This window comes from Prunus avium, chromosome 6 (genome assembly GCF_965620075.1).
Source record: "Prunus avium chromosome 6, drPruAviu1.hap1.1, whole genome shotgun sequence".
NCBI classification, from domain to species: domain Eukaryota; kingdom Viridiplantae; phylum Streptophyta; class Magnoliopsida; order Rosales; family Rosaceae; genus Prunus; species Prunus avium.
In genome coordinates this window covers 6,934,273-6,949,252 of record NC_142289.1, presented here as the reverse complement: position 1 = coordinate 6,949,252, position 14,980 = coordinate 6,934,273, and the positions used below count along the sequence as shown (strand labels likewise).

General features: G+C 37.1%; 2 protein-coding genes across 5 annotated transcripts; both read right to left on the bottom strand.

Moving 5' to 3' along the window:
- Window positions 1–2,097: 2,097 nt before the first annotated feature.
- On the bottom strand, window positions 2,098–8,946 carry EMB2730 (Ribonuclease II/R family protein). 4 transcript variants are annotated; one of them, XM_088255584.1, is made up of 15 exons: window positions 8,560–8,946; window positions 8,220–8,379; window positions 7,981–8,094; window positions 7,803–7,880; window positions 7,603–7,734; window positions 6,875–7,096; window positions 6,485–6,667; window positions 6,156–6,218; window positions 5,937–6,043; window positions 5,710–5,859; window positions 5,011–5,170; window positions 4,236–4,631; window positions 3,438–3,677; window positions 2,827–3,026; window positions 2,098–2,711 (listed from the first exon to the last, which is right to left on the bottom strand). In XM_088255584.1, the coding sequence occupies exons 1-14, from the start codon at window positions 8,826–8,828 to the stop codon at window positions 2,898–2,900; spliced, it is 2,403 nt and encodes an 800-aa protein (XP_088111710.1). In that variant the 5' UTR covers window positions 8,829–8,946; the 3' UTR covers window positions 2,098–2,711; window positions 2,827–2,897. The 4 variants fall into 4 exon arrangements, with proteins under 4 accessions (XP_088111710.1, XP_088111709.1, XP_021825559.2 ...); XM_088255583.1 differs by having other exon boundaries at window positions 2,098–2,749; window positions 8,560–8,945; XM_021969867.2 differs by having other exon boundaries at window positions 2,098–2,749; window positions 3,438–3,662; window positions 8,560–8,945.
- Window positions 8,947–10,196: 1,250 nt separating this feature from the next.
- LOC110766535 (RHOMBOID-like protein 1) lies at window positions 10,197–13,367 on the bottom strand. Its single transcript, XM_088255404.1, has 6 exons — window positions 12,834–13,367; window positions 12,497–12,660; window positions 12,054–12,217; window positions 11,694–11,953; window positions 10,814–10,940; window positions 10,197–10,485 (listed from the first exon to the last, which is right to left on the bottom strand). Exons 1-6 carry the CDS (start codon window positions 13,163–13,165, stop codon window positions 10,363–10,365), a joined length of 1,170 nt encoding a protein of 389 aa, XP_088111530.1. The 5' UTR covers window positions 13,166–13,367; the 3' UTR covers window positions 10,197–10,362.
- Between the last annotated feature and the right edge of the window lie 1,613 nt (window positions 13,368–14,980).

Sequence of the window (14,980 nt, the reverse complement as noted above, 5' to 3'; positions counted from 1 at the left end):
CTTGAGTATTAAGATTAATTTTTCAATTATGCAAGTGCACTATATATGGCAAGTTAACACTCTCCCTCATGTACAGTTCTTATAATCGAAGTTATGATATCATGTTAGATAAACACAAATTGGACTCCAGAAGCTTATTAAGTTGTTAAAAGATGAGCGAGTATTGTATATGAAGGTAACATATGATTGCTTCCTAGCTTTGCCATACTCAAGTTTAGCTGGACTACTCTCATATATGATGTATCATGGGACAATCGAAACTTGCAATTAAAGCATATATAAATGCTTGAGTTTCTAATTAATTTAATGGTTAAGAACCAATTACAATGTCGCCAAAAGAATTATCACTGAGGTCTAAACTTGTATCATTAAAATCTTGGAAGGAATTGATCAAATAATTGCATATATCTCATATGAGAGAGTGTGAAGTGAAACCAAGAACAAAAGAGTGGGCGGGGTGTGACAAGAAAGATCGATAGGAGCAAGTCATGTGGGTGCATAGTTCATGACCCGAGGAAGGGGACAATAGGCACCAATGGAGAGTGTGCAAGGGGTCCTCTGCAACCTACCTTTCCCCTGACCTATCATCCATCACAATTCTGCAGATTTCTGCATCCCCATGTGATCTCTCACTTCTCTGCATCACTCAATTCGTCCAATCTCACAACCACTGCCAATTGCACCTTTTTATATTTATTATTTCCTTTTTGAAATGCATGCATATGAAGTTCGTTTTGATAAAATTGTGTTGCAATTTGCAAATAAGGTGTGCCACGACAAGTGTTTCTGGCTTGGCCTGTACCAGTCAGACAATTATTGAAATTATAATGGCGAAATAAATCAACAATATTCACACCAATATGAGTTTAATTTCAAGGATTTACTACATTAATTATGTGCATGTCACCTTCTGATGTGATTTTACAAACAAATTAATTAAAAATAAAAGGATGTCAATTTTATGTTGGGCCTTTAATTATCTTCCCCAGTAGATTAGTGATCTAAAGATGTGCTTAATTCTAGGAACTTTAATTTTGTGGACCAGTGTTTCTGGCCCCTTAGCCCCCCCTACCACTATTATCAAGTCCCATCAAACATCTTGCCAGCCCTTTGTTTTCTTTTGAATTTGATTCTTGCACCCATCCATCGGTGCACTCTGATATTTAAGCCATGTGTTGTAGTTGTTTTACTTTCTGTCTAACTATTGGCTGCAGAGAAAGACCCAGTTATTAGTGCTGAAAAAGCCATGACATCCCCTATAGTTAATGGACACCTTGAGAAATGAGAGGGTCCTCCTCTTAACTGCATTGGTACCTTGCTATCTAGCTTAACTCATCGTGCCCTAGTTTGGGGACCAAAGACGCATCAACCAACCCGGCTAACAACCCTTCACTATGCCCAAAAGGGGTCAAAGCAGGAAAGTTATAGCCTCACAAAACGGGGGAACAACACAACTACTACAACGAGTGGGGTTTATATTTGGTGGGCATTGGGATCATGTGTTAATGTTAGTGCACTAATATTTCATGCCAAGTATTATTGTTGGGTTAGATTAGTTGGCCAAGATAGTGTGTTTGTCACTTTGCACTCGAGCTCAATTCCCTTCCATGTATATTAAAGTAGTTTAGAATGTCGCATTTTCAAGAAGAAAAAGGTATTATTGCAAGCAAACTCTCCGCATGAACTGGGCATGTTGAGCACAAAACAAAAAAAACCCTGGTTCAATCACCATCTTGCACCTTTCAGTGCCGATCAAGTGCAGCCTCTAAAACATGTGAAACCCAGAGACAAACTATTAACAAGGATCCTGTGGAGTGAGTCTCGTGAAAATAATGGGAAATTCAATGCATTTTTTGCAATTTCCCAATATAAAGTAATTCAGTGTTCGACTGAACATTGCGCAACACAGAAGTTTAAGAGCATGTCTCCCATGCCGTACGCAGTTAGAAGGTAAATTTCCTTTTGTCTTATCACGTGACTGACTGTAAAACTAACCAGCTATTGTTTCCACGACAAGTAAAATTGATATAAAAAATGAAAAGAAAAAAAGATAGATAGCAAAATCATGGCACTTTGCAAATTGACAGTTCATCACCATTCCACAAACAATACAATGCACCACTTTTTCGCCATTCAATATTACAAGGATCCGAAAGTATATCAAAATTTCTAAACATTTCATCTATTCAAATTTACATAATTGTGTCTGCCCTGCTCATCTTCAAAACTTCTGATTCATATTCCACAAACTGAAAATTCCCTTGTTTACTACTCATTTTCCATGTTAACATGTCACGAGATTCGGTACCTGATTTAGTCCGCGAGATAGTTTCTGATTGAACACATGATATACAAATGCTAACTTCTAAAATTAACCAAAATTTGCCACTGGAAATACACAAACCCCCTTGAAATGGTAAACCCTGGTATAATGGTGACCTACCATTTCAGCACCATATTGAGCAATATAGACGAACCTGTTGGATGCCCATAGTCCACAGAAAAACAAGTGGAGTGAAGACAACAACTGGAGCCAAGGTCTTGAAGCAATTCCTATTCCTCGTATTTGAAATTCTCCTGGAGAAAGGTTTGACATGCAATACAGCTCGGGCATCAACTGCTGCAGGTGACAATGCTTACAATAATTCCTCACTGATATTTGATCTAATTTGAATTATGACTCTGTGAGCTTAGGGGTAGCTTTCGGGTTCCTGAAGGTTGCAGACAATATGACGTGGTGGTAAATGTTCTGTCACACAATAGGGGAATGCTAGTAAGAGCCCAGTCATCTATACAGAGCAGGTGTAACAAGAGAGCATTGCTTACCCATAGAGATCATTGTCATACCAGCGACACAATGTCTCTTAGTGACAAGATCCAGTTAAACAAATCTATCTTTATCTCTCAATGACAATCTCTTTAAGGAAAAGCACATCATCACGTGGATGAGCTTCTTCTACCCGAACTAGAACTTCATCTCCAACATTTGCTCCCACAGATACCCACACGGAAGATTGAAGTCCCACCTGAAAAATTCATGTTTGACATAATCGATGTAAGTGCAAGCCATAAAGCTTAATAATGGCATACACATCCCAAATAAAAGAAGGGTTCAGAGCAGGAGAGAAGGGAAAACATAAAAGAAAATGACAATACAGATCCAGCTAGACTTACTATAGCTACCACACATCTTAGAATTGGTAGAGAATCAAAAGACAGAGGCTCATCAATTGACATGTACCATATACGTTCAAAATAGATCTGCATAGACTATATGGGATGCTTATTTTAATATCTCATTAATAGCAAGTGTGGTTGACATTGTCTACATTTTTTACAGTTTGTTTTGTCTTACAATCCTAAAAGTTCTGTGCTACAAATAATGCATGACATGACTAGCAGCATTTACAATTAAAAGGATATAATTACATGTTTACCTCAACTAACAATATGGCTGCGATCCGATCCTTAATGAATCTAAGAATCAATGCACGATATCTTTTTTCTTTTGACTGCCTTCTCAGAAATTCTAATATCCAATACCGAAGACTGCTGCTAAAGAGCCTCTTTGCTACTCTAGCATTCATATTCACTATAGATGCCATCCCCTCCAACTGACCAGCTGAGAAAGGAGGAGATTTCCCGATGAGAAATGCTTTAACCTGCATAACAGATACCTTCATCAACACTTAGCAACATTAGCTCAACAATTTGGCTGAATACCACATTAAAACACAATTCTCAGCAACGTATTAGTAGTAATATAACATACTGAAGTCATTGCACTTGAGCCTGCCAGCTTAGCTTAACTTTCTGACCTTGGTATTTTGGAATTCATAAGATTTAACTATTAAAGTTAATTAACCATGTGCTCAATTAAGCAAGACCCTAATTTATATAAAGCTGTTCATAAGATATGGTGAAGCACCAATTGTCCCTCCAGATGAAACTCCACATGGGCAACATAGACATAAATATGATTTGATAACACATCTGTTTTTCTAATTTTTTTTTTCTTTCAAAAGTTCCCGTTCATCATTTTTGAACAAAAGACTCCACATAGCAGTGATACCTTAACTAATTACCCTTCATTCATGAAGCACGTAGCTTTGTCTGCTTGCAAACCGCAGACAACAGATCAAGATCATTATATGATTTTGTTGACAGCAGAAGGACAAGGTCAACATTTGAGATTGTAGTTTATTAAGAACTATACTTGCATGGAAGAAACTCACCTGATAGTGAGCTAGTAAATCCATATATCTACGGATGGGAGATGTAAACTGAACATAACCCGGAAGTCCTAAAATTCCATGGCGTATAGGTTTCCTGAAATCAATTTCAGCAGCACGCATTAGTTTAACAAGAGCAGAGCTTCTAACAGGTCCTTCTGGAAGATGTGAAAATGCAGATGTGTCGATGTTGGATTGGGGCTGTCCTCTGTAGGGTAAAGGAATGTTATTGCTAGAACCAAATGTGGCCACAACTTCTCCACAGAGTATCATCATCTCAGTGACAAGTCGCATTGCAGGGTCTGCCTGGTTTTCAACATACAGATTAATAATAGGCTCTGGATCCTCTGGATTAACCACTTTGATACGTGCTTCCAATGTGGCTGTGTCAATTGCACCCTGAAAAACGAGCATAAGTTATAGTCACAGAAGAATTTTGGAGGGTTACTGATTAATCATGCCTACAAACCCCCTTTTTTTTTTTTGAAACCTTAGATCAACATTTCCTATTAAAAAATGTAAATACTTGCTTGTTTTATGAATGAAATTGTTATGACAAGGGTTTGGATTTTTTCGATCTTTCATGATCTTAAGGATTTTGCACACAGCAGGATCCATATCAATAGTAGAATATAGGGTCCAGGTTATGGATAGTACAACCACGAAAATAATTGTCGACTAACAGGATCACGAGGCACCAAAGAAAGCTACTGGAACTTTGAATCATACAACCATGAACGTTTCAGAATTAATTTTGGTCTAATTAATTAACTCCAACCTGTTGGTGACGCCATATTGAACGAAGAGTTGCAGCCTCAGACAGGATTTTCAGTTCAGTCTCTTCTTCCAGGTTTAAATGAAGAAGCTCCGATGCACTCTCATACGTCAACATGTAAGTTGGTCTAATGATTGAGTTCTCCACCGAATATTCTGCAATACTATTGAACCACACAGAGAGTAAAATAGAGTTCATTAGTAAAATTTGGTTGGAAAGGAGAAAACTAACCTTTGAGTTAGCAAAAGCTAAAATGCTTCAAAGAAATATCCACCCCACTTGTTCTAGATGATTATATAATCTTTGAATCATAGTCTGTAGAATTATCTTATTTGGAGAAAATTAACCTTTAAGTTAGCAAAAGCTAAAATGCTTCAAAGAAATGCCCACAACATTCTGTTGTGATGCCCCCTCTTTCAGTTAGAATGATCTTGTTTTAAGCCACAATGATTTAATTATTTCAGTCTGTAGAATAGAATAATATGGAATCATTTTAATTCAAAAATCTATCTAACCCCACCACCTTCAAAACCAAGATAATTCTGAATTCATAATATAAAAATCTAGGAGGGAAGTAATGGTCTACAAGCCCTAAAAAAGGGTATTACAGCTCTGTGTAACTCCATTAAACTATAAAACAGCACCGATTCAGATGAGATCTCAAAGGGGGGACCAAACATAAAAAGAAAAAAATTGTTTTACCTGCCATCAGAATGCAGCACAACAGATACTGTAACCGCATTGCAATTCTCTCCTTGTTGCAAACTCATTCCCTCCATGGCAAGTTTCTCTGGGAACATAGGATAAGTGGCAGTGGGCAAGAAAACAGAAGTTCCTCTTCTCATTGCTTCCCTATACATCATGAATTTATCAGAAAAGAGTGAAACATAAACACGTATCAATATGGCTTGTAGTGTTCCACAAGCTACCTGTCTACTATGCTCCCGGGTTGAACAAACCTAGTTGCATCTGCAACATGAATCCATATTTTAATGCGTCCATCTTGCAGCCTCGTTGCACTCAGAGCATCATCAAGCTAACATGTTACAATTAAAAATTTCATATGAAGAGCTATCAAATTTTGATGAAGCAAAAATTTACAGTTTTGAGAGCAGAAGATAACATCACTAGGCATGTGTAAAACATACCTCATCAGCCTCGTCCACATCAATAGCATAGACCTTCAAGTGAGTGAGATCTTTCCTTTCAATCTAAAACAAGAACATTTGCAGAATTTTTGTAAGGTTTTTTAACTAAATTTTGCCCTGTATGTACTATAAATACAGGAAGCAGGCTAACCTTATACTTTCATTTTTATAGACGTGTGTCTCTCTAATTTTTCATATAAAACCTTAAAAGTTTCATTACAACAATAATACAAGGTTTCCTATAAAATAAAGGATGCAAGCCGAAATCTTAATACTGCATCACATCTTGCCCCATGAGTATAACTATATTCATAATAGAGCAGGCTAACCTCATCTGGATCATATGAATCTGACAGAAGACTTTCTGCAGCTGATATAACTTCATCTGAGTGATCAGTACGGATATTGAACTTCAACAGGTCAAGATTCACATGTACAGGAAAATACCCAATATTTATGAGGAGATTTAGAGCTGATGATGCTGTTTTCACCATCCCCATTGCCCTTAGGATCTGACAAGAAGGTATGTACAAAAGGATAAAACAAATTAGGAACAAAGCTGATATGCATGTATGAATATGATGTATCACACAAAGAGAAATAGGGCATAACATCATCAATAATATCTTCTCTTACGATGAGCCATACATTTTTGGAGCTTAGAAGTACCAATTATCACAGTAAACTTAAACACTATCATTTAAGTCAGACTTGGTTACCATTCCAGCCGTTTTCCTTTGGTCATCATTTGTGCATGCATCAATAGCATAAGATTCAAGAGACTTAATTTTCTGTCTGATTTTCTCTTCAACCATCCAAGAAGATTTGGGAGGTTTAGCATCTAAAGGCATTGCCTTAGCAGATTTCAGTAATTGTACAAACTCCTGCAGTTCTTTCTCAGCAGCCTCCTTTGCGAGCTTCCTACGGAGAAGTTCCTCAACCTAGTTTCTCAAACAAAAAAATTTCACGTCAAAATTATTGGAAAAGCAAGGAGGCAATCAAGATGAAGGCTATCATGGATTACTCAACTTACTAATCAAACTTGCATTAACTTCTAATACATGTCAAGAATATCTTTTCTTTCTTTTTCTTATATATATATATGTGTGAAGATGCCTAAACAGTAAAACAATTTTTAAAAAAAAATTTAGAGTGGTAAGTCCTATTAGTATCTGCCAACATACAACCCAAACCATCTTACGCCGATCAACTTCAATGTACCAACAGACTACAAAAATTTCAATTATCATAAATTTTCTTCACCATCTAATACAAAACTATCAATATAGAGTGGAATTAACATCATCTGAGGAGAATCACTCTTCCTTCAAACATAATATCCTTTCTTGAAACACATCTCCACATTAGGAGCCATAAAGATAAGCAATTTCAAACAAGGCAAGCCAACTGTAAGAAGAGAAGATGTTAAACCAAAGCATTGCTGTACCTGCACAGCAGGTCGAGGTCCATATATAGAGCGAGAACCTTTTGTCTCTAGCACAGTGAAGTATACTTCATCTTCTGAAAGCATCACATGAGCACAGTAGCATTCAAGAGGCTCCACACTACCAAAGATCATCTGTGGAATGAGCTAGGATCATTGAAGAAACAGCCATACATATATATTTAACTAGAAAAGTAAAGTACCTCAGCTAATTCTTCTGCCGTCACACGCTTATTCTTTTCGAGGAGTTCAACCCAAGCAAATTCTAGAAGTGCTGAGTCCTGCACCAGATTAAAAAAAATATTCTTTACCAAAAAACACAAACCACCAGAATAGAAAAAGAAAATTCATATCTGCGACTATTTTTGGGCAAGAACCAACCGAGTTTTCCTGAGCTCTCTGAACAAACTTTGAAATCTCTGCGTGGTCGAAATTTTCAACACCAGGAACAATATATGTGATTTGTTGTGGTTTAATGGATGATGTAACACCATTCTGACATAGCATAAGAACAACCACCATAAAAATAAAAATGTTAGACTAGCAGGAAAACAATAACATCCCGTGCATAGTTTTTATTATTATTTTATAAGCCGCATTAGTTGTTTTTCTAGTAGAACCTGATCAGAAACCATCCAATTCTTCTTGCCATCGGGTCTCTGGGCAACAGCAAGCAATACTCTCTCTGAATCCTTCTTGAACTCGAGCAGCAACCCTTGCTGTAGCGTTCGGTTCACAAGCTTATCTTCTGCAATCCCTCCACTGCTTGTCAACTCCACCCTGCAAAATAGTTACTAAATAATCTCATTATACTTGCATTATATATATGCCTTTTTTCTTTCTCAGCAACCAAACAGCGCATAAATTACATTAATTTAAGTCTCTAAATTCGTAATTAAGGATAATTAAATTTTTTTTCGAAGAAATGTCATTCCGAGAGGGGAGTGAGAGGGAAGCTACTTGGCGGCAGAGCGAACTCGTCTCCGTCGGCGCAAGGCACCGAGCTCTTCCATGACGCTGTCGACGAGGCTGTGAACGGAGCTGCTTTGAAGGCCGCCATGGCCAGGAACTAACTTATCGGATCGAAATATTGGGAAGCGAATGCTAAATTGGGAGAAGCGGCGACTGAAGTGGCATGGGCAGCAGCGGAAGGCGAAGAGAGTAGGGGACGAAGAGGAAGTGGAAGCGGAGCGAAAGATTGAGCAGCCGCTGACGGCTCGAACCGCCATCACCGTCCAGCGAACGAAATGAAAGGTTTAGGGAAATGGGAGGGAGAGTTTTTGTTACTCTGCTTGTTTGTTGATAATGGCTATCCTGTGACTGCGAAAGCTTGTTTTCTAACACCCGCCCTTTTCTTTTTTGTCACGCACAATATGTAACGAAATTTTTATTTATTTTTTGTCATTAATTTAGAGATTTTCTATTTAAACCCCACACTTCTCTTAGTTCACCCCATGTTCTAAGTTCACCCCATTTTTTAATTTAAATTTTCATAATTTCTAAGAAAACCCCACTGTCTTCCCAAACTACCCTTAAATACACCCCAAACTGAAAAAATGAGAAATAAAAGAGATTTTCTATTTAAACCCCACAATTTTCTTTGTTCCCAGTAGAAAAAAAACACAAACATATGGAACCCCAAACCCTTAGGTATTGTTGAGAGAGAGAGAGAGAGAGAGAGAGAGAGAGAGAGAGAGTGAGTTTGTAAACAGGAAGTTGGGGTGTGTGTATAGATATACTAGAGTTAATTATTAAGTTGGATGACCTTTTTTTGTCTTTTTACACAATAATAAAACTTACAGCTTAATGATTTAAGTATTGGGATGAACAAAGAGAAGTGCGGGGTTTAAATAGAAAATCTCTTAATTTAATAGAAAAAGTCATAAACTCACATTAAACAAGCAAATCATATTTTTTTGGAGGATTTTTACTAGTGAAAAATGTGTTTTTATCTAAATGTTGTAGTTGATTTTGGTGTTAACTTTTAGGTTGGTATATAATCAACCAAAAGTCGAGCAAGCAAGTTACACTGATATGTGGTGTTATTAATTCAAATGTTATAATATGAGTGAACCACATAATTGATATGTTACGAAACTATAATACAATAATAAATAAATGATAAATAAATATAAATAAATTGGTAACACCACGTGATTTCTCAATAATTCAGATAACATAACTGCAAAGCTGATAACATAAGAGCCTGGATGTCTGAGAACTGCTTGCGTCTTGGAACGTATACGTGTGGCCATTCTTACCATTGCTAGAGCATGTTACATACTGGTTTACCTATCTGTTTGACTACAAATTTGCAATGACTTACCATGTCACACACAAGTCATGATGATATTGATGCAGTTGGATCATGGTTGTCTTAATTATTTTTTTTTACAAAATTATTAATTAACTTATGTCATCTCATCAAGCCTTTTTTCCCAGTCAAAAAGTGATACAACTTCAGAAAAATGGTATGCCTGGTAAAATCTGAGATGAAACACATACATATTTTGGCAAATCTGCAGTTTCACACGTACGGCTACATATTTTCACATGCACTTAGTACTTCCTACATCTATATGTTGTAAAGAAAAACAGAGCAATCAATCGAATATTCATGGTAAAGATCAAGAATCAAAGATTACAGAATGAAATGAATAAATGTATAACAAGGGTATAACAGCAAAACAAATCCGTAAATAGTATCTTTATACATGCGAGCAGCTCGTGCCGCCTTAAGCCCCCTCATCTCTACCGCAAAAATCAACTGCAAAGCTGAGAACACAGCCCCTGGATCTGAGAACTGCTTGCATTTGCAAATGTATACGTGCCGTTCTTACCATTGCTTGAGCATGTTAAAAAGAGCTGATTGCCCGTCTGGCTTGACTGCAATGAGGTCATGGTACACAGGAGAGTCAGATTCATGCGATTATCACAAGAAAATATCAGACATACTGTTCTTAATCACAAGTACAAATGACTCTTGGCTAATAAAAACCAGTTCCCCTAGACACACAGAAACTTGCCGTCACGTATTCTTTCTAAAAATTTTAACAACTAGTTAGATGATGATTCAGGTGATTCAACACATGAAGCCCTTTTACCCAGTCATAAAGTGATGCAATATGAGAAGAGTGATCTGTCTTGTAAAATTGAATGCAAATCCTAAACAGTATGAAAGGGGGAAATGGAGGGAGTTTTCGGAATTAGTTACCGTGCAGTATGCAGGCTCTGTCTTGCAACTCCATCTTGAAGTAGGGACACATGACAAATAATGACACCAAGAGCAATGTTTATTTGCATCAACTCCCCGAAGAAGCATAACCAGGCCAACAGTAAACCTGTCATATCAGCAAAAGAGTATTTGGTTTATTCATTTAATAAATTTCCAAGTTAACAGAAACTTTCTCTGGCAGGCCTAAATCCAATTTACTCATGTTTGCATGACATCCCTGGTTGCGCCATTTATAACACGAACTAACAGAAGGAGAACATATAACCAGGAGGAAAAACAAGGATAAAAATTAGGGTCCTAGATAAGTACTTCTAGATAAATTTTAGGGAAATAGCCACATTTTGGAAAGTTTCTATATCTTTCTCTGTGTAGGCATCTTCAACATTGACCAAGTTTCTTTGTTACTTTTGGTTGCTTTAGGGTTCATTCCTAGGTAGAAGAAACTAAGAGAGAGCTTCTGCCATAAATGGGAATCTCTACATCGAATCTGATATTTGAAGTAGATAAAACATTGTTTCACGATTACGTTGAGCACCTACATCCTAGGTTTCAACAATGTAGATGGACATGTAGGAACTCATTTTCAATACAAGCACAACAAAAGTTTGGGCTGTAGCTGGTGAGTTTGAAAAATTGATGTTCTATAGGAGCTCTATCTCGCCTAAAAAGAACTTAAATTGGGTAGACGAGTGTGATATGTCACTGTTGAGCTAGTTCATCTGAGGACCAAATTATGTTTAATGAAAAAGGTCAGCATGTTATATACTCTTTGTAAGCAGATTTCCTTTCGTATATACTTTTGCAAGTACTGATATGTCTTGAACTTCGATTTAACTTCAGATGAAACAGCTTGACTTACCCAACAATTAAAATGATCACAGAAAGGACCCACAAAATGCACTGATAGGTCTTGAACTTTGATTTAGCCTGAGATGATGCGTATCCTGGAGGACCATATCTTTGGTTAACCCACCCGAACTGGGGGCGGATAAGAAACACAAACCCGAGAAAAAAACCCGAAAGAAATCCTCCAATGTGAGCAAAGTTGTCAACGTGTGGGAGAATTCCCACTGCCAAATTGATTGCTATGACGATCAGGAGGGTGAAAAGTGCTCCAAACTGAACAATAATAAGGGAATTAGATATTGGATCCTGAATGTGACCGATTTAAATTTTTGAAGTATGATGAAGCTCCTTTAACAAGCAGTTTGACAATTACCTTACTAGCATATATTGTCCAATTAGTGATAAGTTCAGAAAGCATGGCTCCCAGCAACCCAAAAAGAGCACCAGAAGCACCAACAGAGATGTTTGTTTGGATGAAAAGCGAAGACAACAAACTCCCACCAAGTCCAGAGATGACATATAGCAACCCGATCCGGACTGCAAGAGAAACACACAAGAGTTGGACAAAGGGCATGAGCTAAAGTTTTGTATACTGACATGAACAAGGAAATAAGAAGAGCTATATCATCAAATAGATTTGGCTCAATCACAATGAAAAAGCCTAACTTGTCTCATATACCCAAAGTTGCATTGTGAAAGAAGAACCATTTGCCTTTGAATGATGACAATGCTTTTAATCATCAGAAAGTTCTCTGAATTTGCAGACAAAATTTCATCACAACAATCAGACAGAAAACTGATTTTCAAAATACATACCGAAGCCAAATTCTTGCTCTAGCCGATACCCAATAACCAAAAGGCTCAACATATTTGCCAATAAATGGAAAACACCACCATGTAACCAATTGCAAGTGATGAGAAGCCACCCCTGGTGTCTGTGAACCACCTTATTTACATCTAAAGCCCCCATCTTCTGTAGCCTATAGCAATCAACATTCAGCAAAATACCCAATTATAAACCCATCAAATCACCAATTCATAAATAAAAAACACAAAACCAGCTAAGGGGTCAGCTGCAGCATTTGAGATCAAAATTTACAGAACCAAATGAAAATCTGAAAACCAACAGGATCACCAAAAACTAAGAACTCACGTGGAAGATGATGGTCCAAGAAGAGGGTTCTCCTTAAACGGCTGAAAGGAGAACCTACCCAAGAACGTGGCAATGCAATTGATCGAGTTCTTGGGGCAGTTGTTGACATACATGGTGATGATGAACATAATAACATTGGCAACAACAAAAACAGGTATCAGCCAAACAACCCACTTCTTGAAATGCTTGACCTCTCGATACACATCAGGGGATGAAGCTGGAGCTGGAGAAGCTAGTGGAGGTGTCTCTATGTCCACTGGGTGCACCACGTTGTAGCTCCGCCTGGAGTTCACTCTCGTTTGGGTTCCTGAAGACGCAGGCTCTGCCGCCATTGAAGTGGGCAAAGAATCAAAGAATTGGGTTGAAAGCTAAAATTGATGAAGGTTTTTGATGCAGAGGATATGAATGTGAAGAAGGAGACGATGAAAAAGGTGAGAGCTTTAGGAGCACAAAGTCAGGAAATGGGGCTGCCTTTAGTCAACTTTCATCAGTTGAGAAGCTGTTGGCCTGAATTGAACTGCTCTACATCATTTTGCCGACACATACGTGGCGCCTACCCAATTCTTTAGCTTTAAGGCACTGTTCGTTTGGACTTTTGACGTCGCGTTGCAAAAATGGAAAAAATAAAATAAGAACAGATTAAACATTTTTTGAATGAGAAAATTGGATTTTGATTTCTGAATTTTTTTTTTAAAAAAAATAGCTTTTTTTTTGGGGTAAATATCACGAGATGTCCTCACATCCGAATAGTGAGATTAATCCCCGCTCAAAATTTAACTTGCCCCTAATCATAAAGTACTTCCAAAGAATTTCTTCCCGCTCAAAATTTAACTTGCCCCTAATCATAAAGTACTTCCAAAGAATTTCGAACTCCTGCAATTGAAGAATAAAATTGCATTTTGATCAAAAGCAAACATAGCCTTCTTCTTACTTTCATTTCGCTGTCGTATATGAAAATTATTGTTGCAGCTGTCCAGGTCAAAGTGATTGAATAATTCCATGCAAAAAAGTAATGATTGAATATTTAATCAATGCGTTGTATATGGAGAGCATGATTTTAATACGATTCTTTACTTTTGCTGTATCTAGTGTGAAAGTGTGACAGACGGTGATTAGAAAATTGAGTTTTTTTTTTCCCTCTCTATACTTTGTAATTGATTAGATAGAAAATCTTTATAATTAAACATTTTTTAGGATAAAAAAAATCATATCTCTCTATGTGTAACTGTTCTTTTGCCGCAAATGGGTTCCCACCACAATTACGGTGGCTTCCCCCTCCCCCGTGGCACTTAGGATCGAAACCTCAGGGTTGGGGTTTCGATCCTAAAACTTGTTGATTGTTTTTTATATCCATCCATTTTTTTGTCCCGTAACCTGCACATGTATGGACAATCAAAAAATTGACTTTGCTAAATTAATTTTTTCGATGTCCATCTATTTTATGCAATTGCTTGATGCCACAACGTAATTATAAAGTATGCAGGCATGTGAAGAACCCAATCGTGCTGCTACAAACATGTAAATTAAAATAACAATACACCTCTTTATTTATTTCAAGCAAATTCTTCATACATGTCAATTAAATCCACCGCTAATTATTACTTGATATTTTACTAATTTAATAGCATAATGGTTCAATTGCAAAATTACTAAATATACTAAATGTCTCAATCGGTCATTTGCTGCTCACCAACCGTTTGGAGAAAATACAATTAAAAGCAATAGGGAAGAAGAGGACATACATGTATTGCTTCAAATTGAGGTTTGAGTTTTGAGAAAGCATAAACCCAAGCAGAAGGAAGTGTGTGTTTTATATGAGCCACCAAACCAAAGCAACCCTAACAAATATTACAGGTGTTAGATGATGTCAGTGTTTCAGTTTAACCCAAAATTATACTAAGTGGGCCAACTTTGGGTCAACATTCAACATTAATCAATTTGAAGCCCGGCCCAATAAAGTTTTATATGTTTGCTCATCAATCCTAGCCCAAATTCAATCCAACTCTCCAGCCCAGCCCAATGCCGATGAATTAAATACAACTTGGAGATATTTAGTCATATACCAATTCTTAGCACTAATGATATAGATAAACCCTACACCATTTAATTTCTATAAACAAACCCAAAAAAAATCCAAAAAATGACAG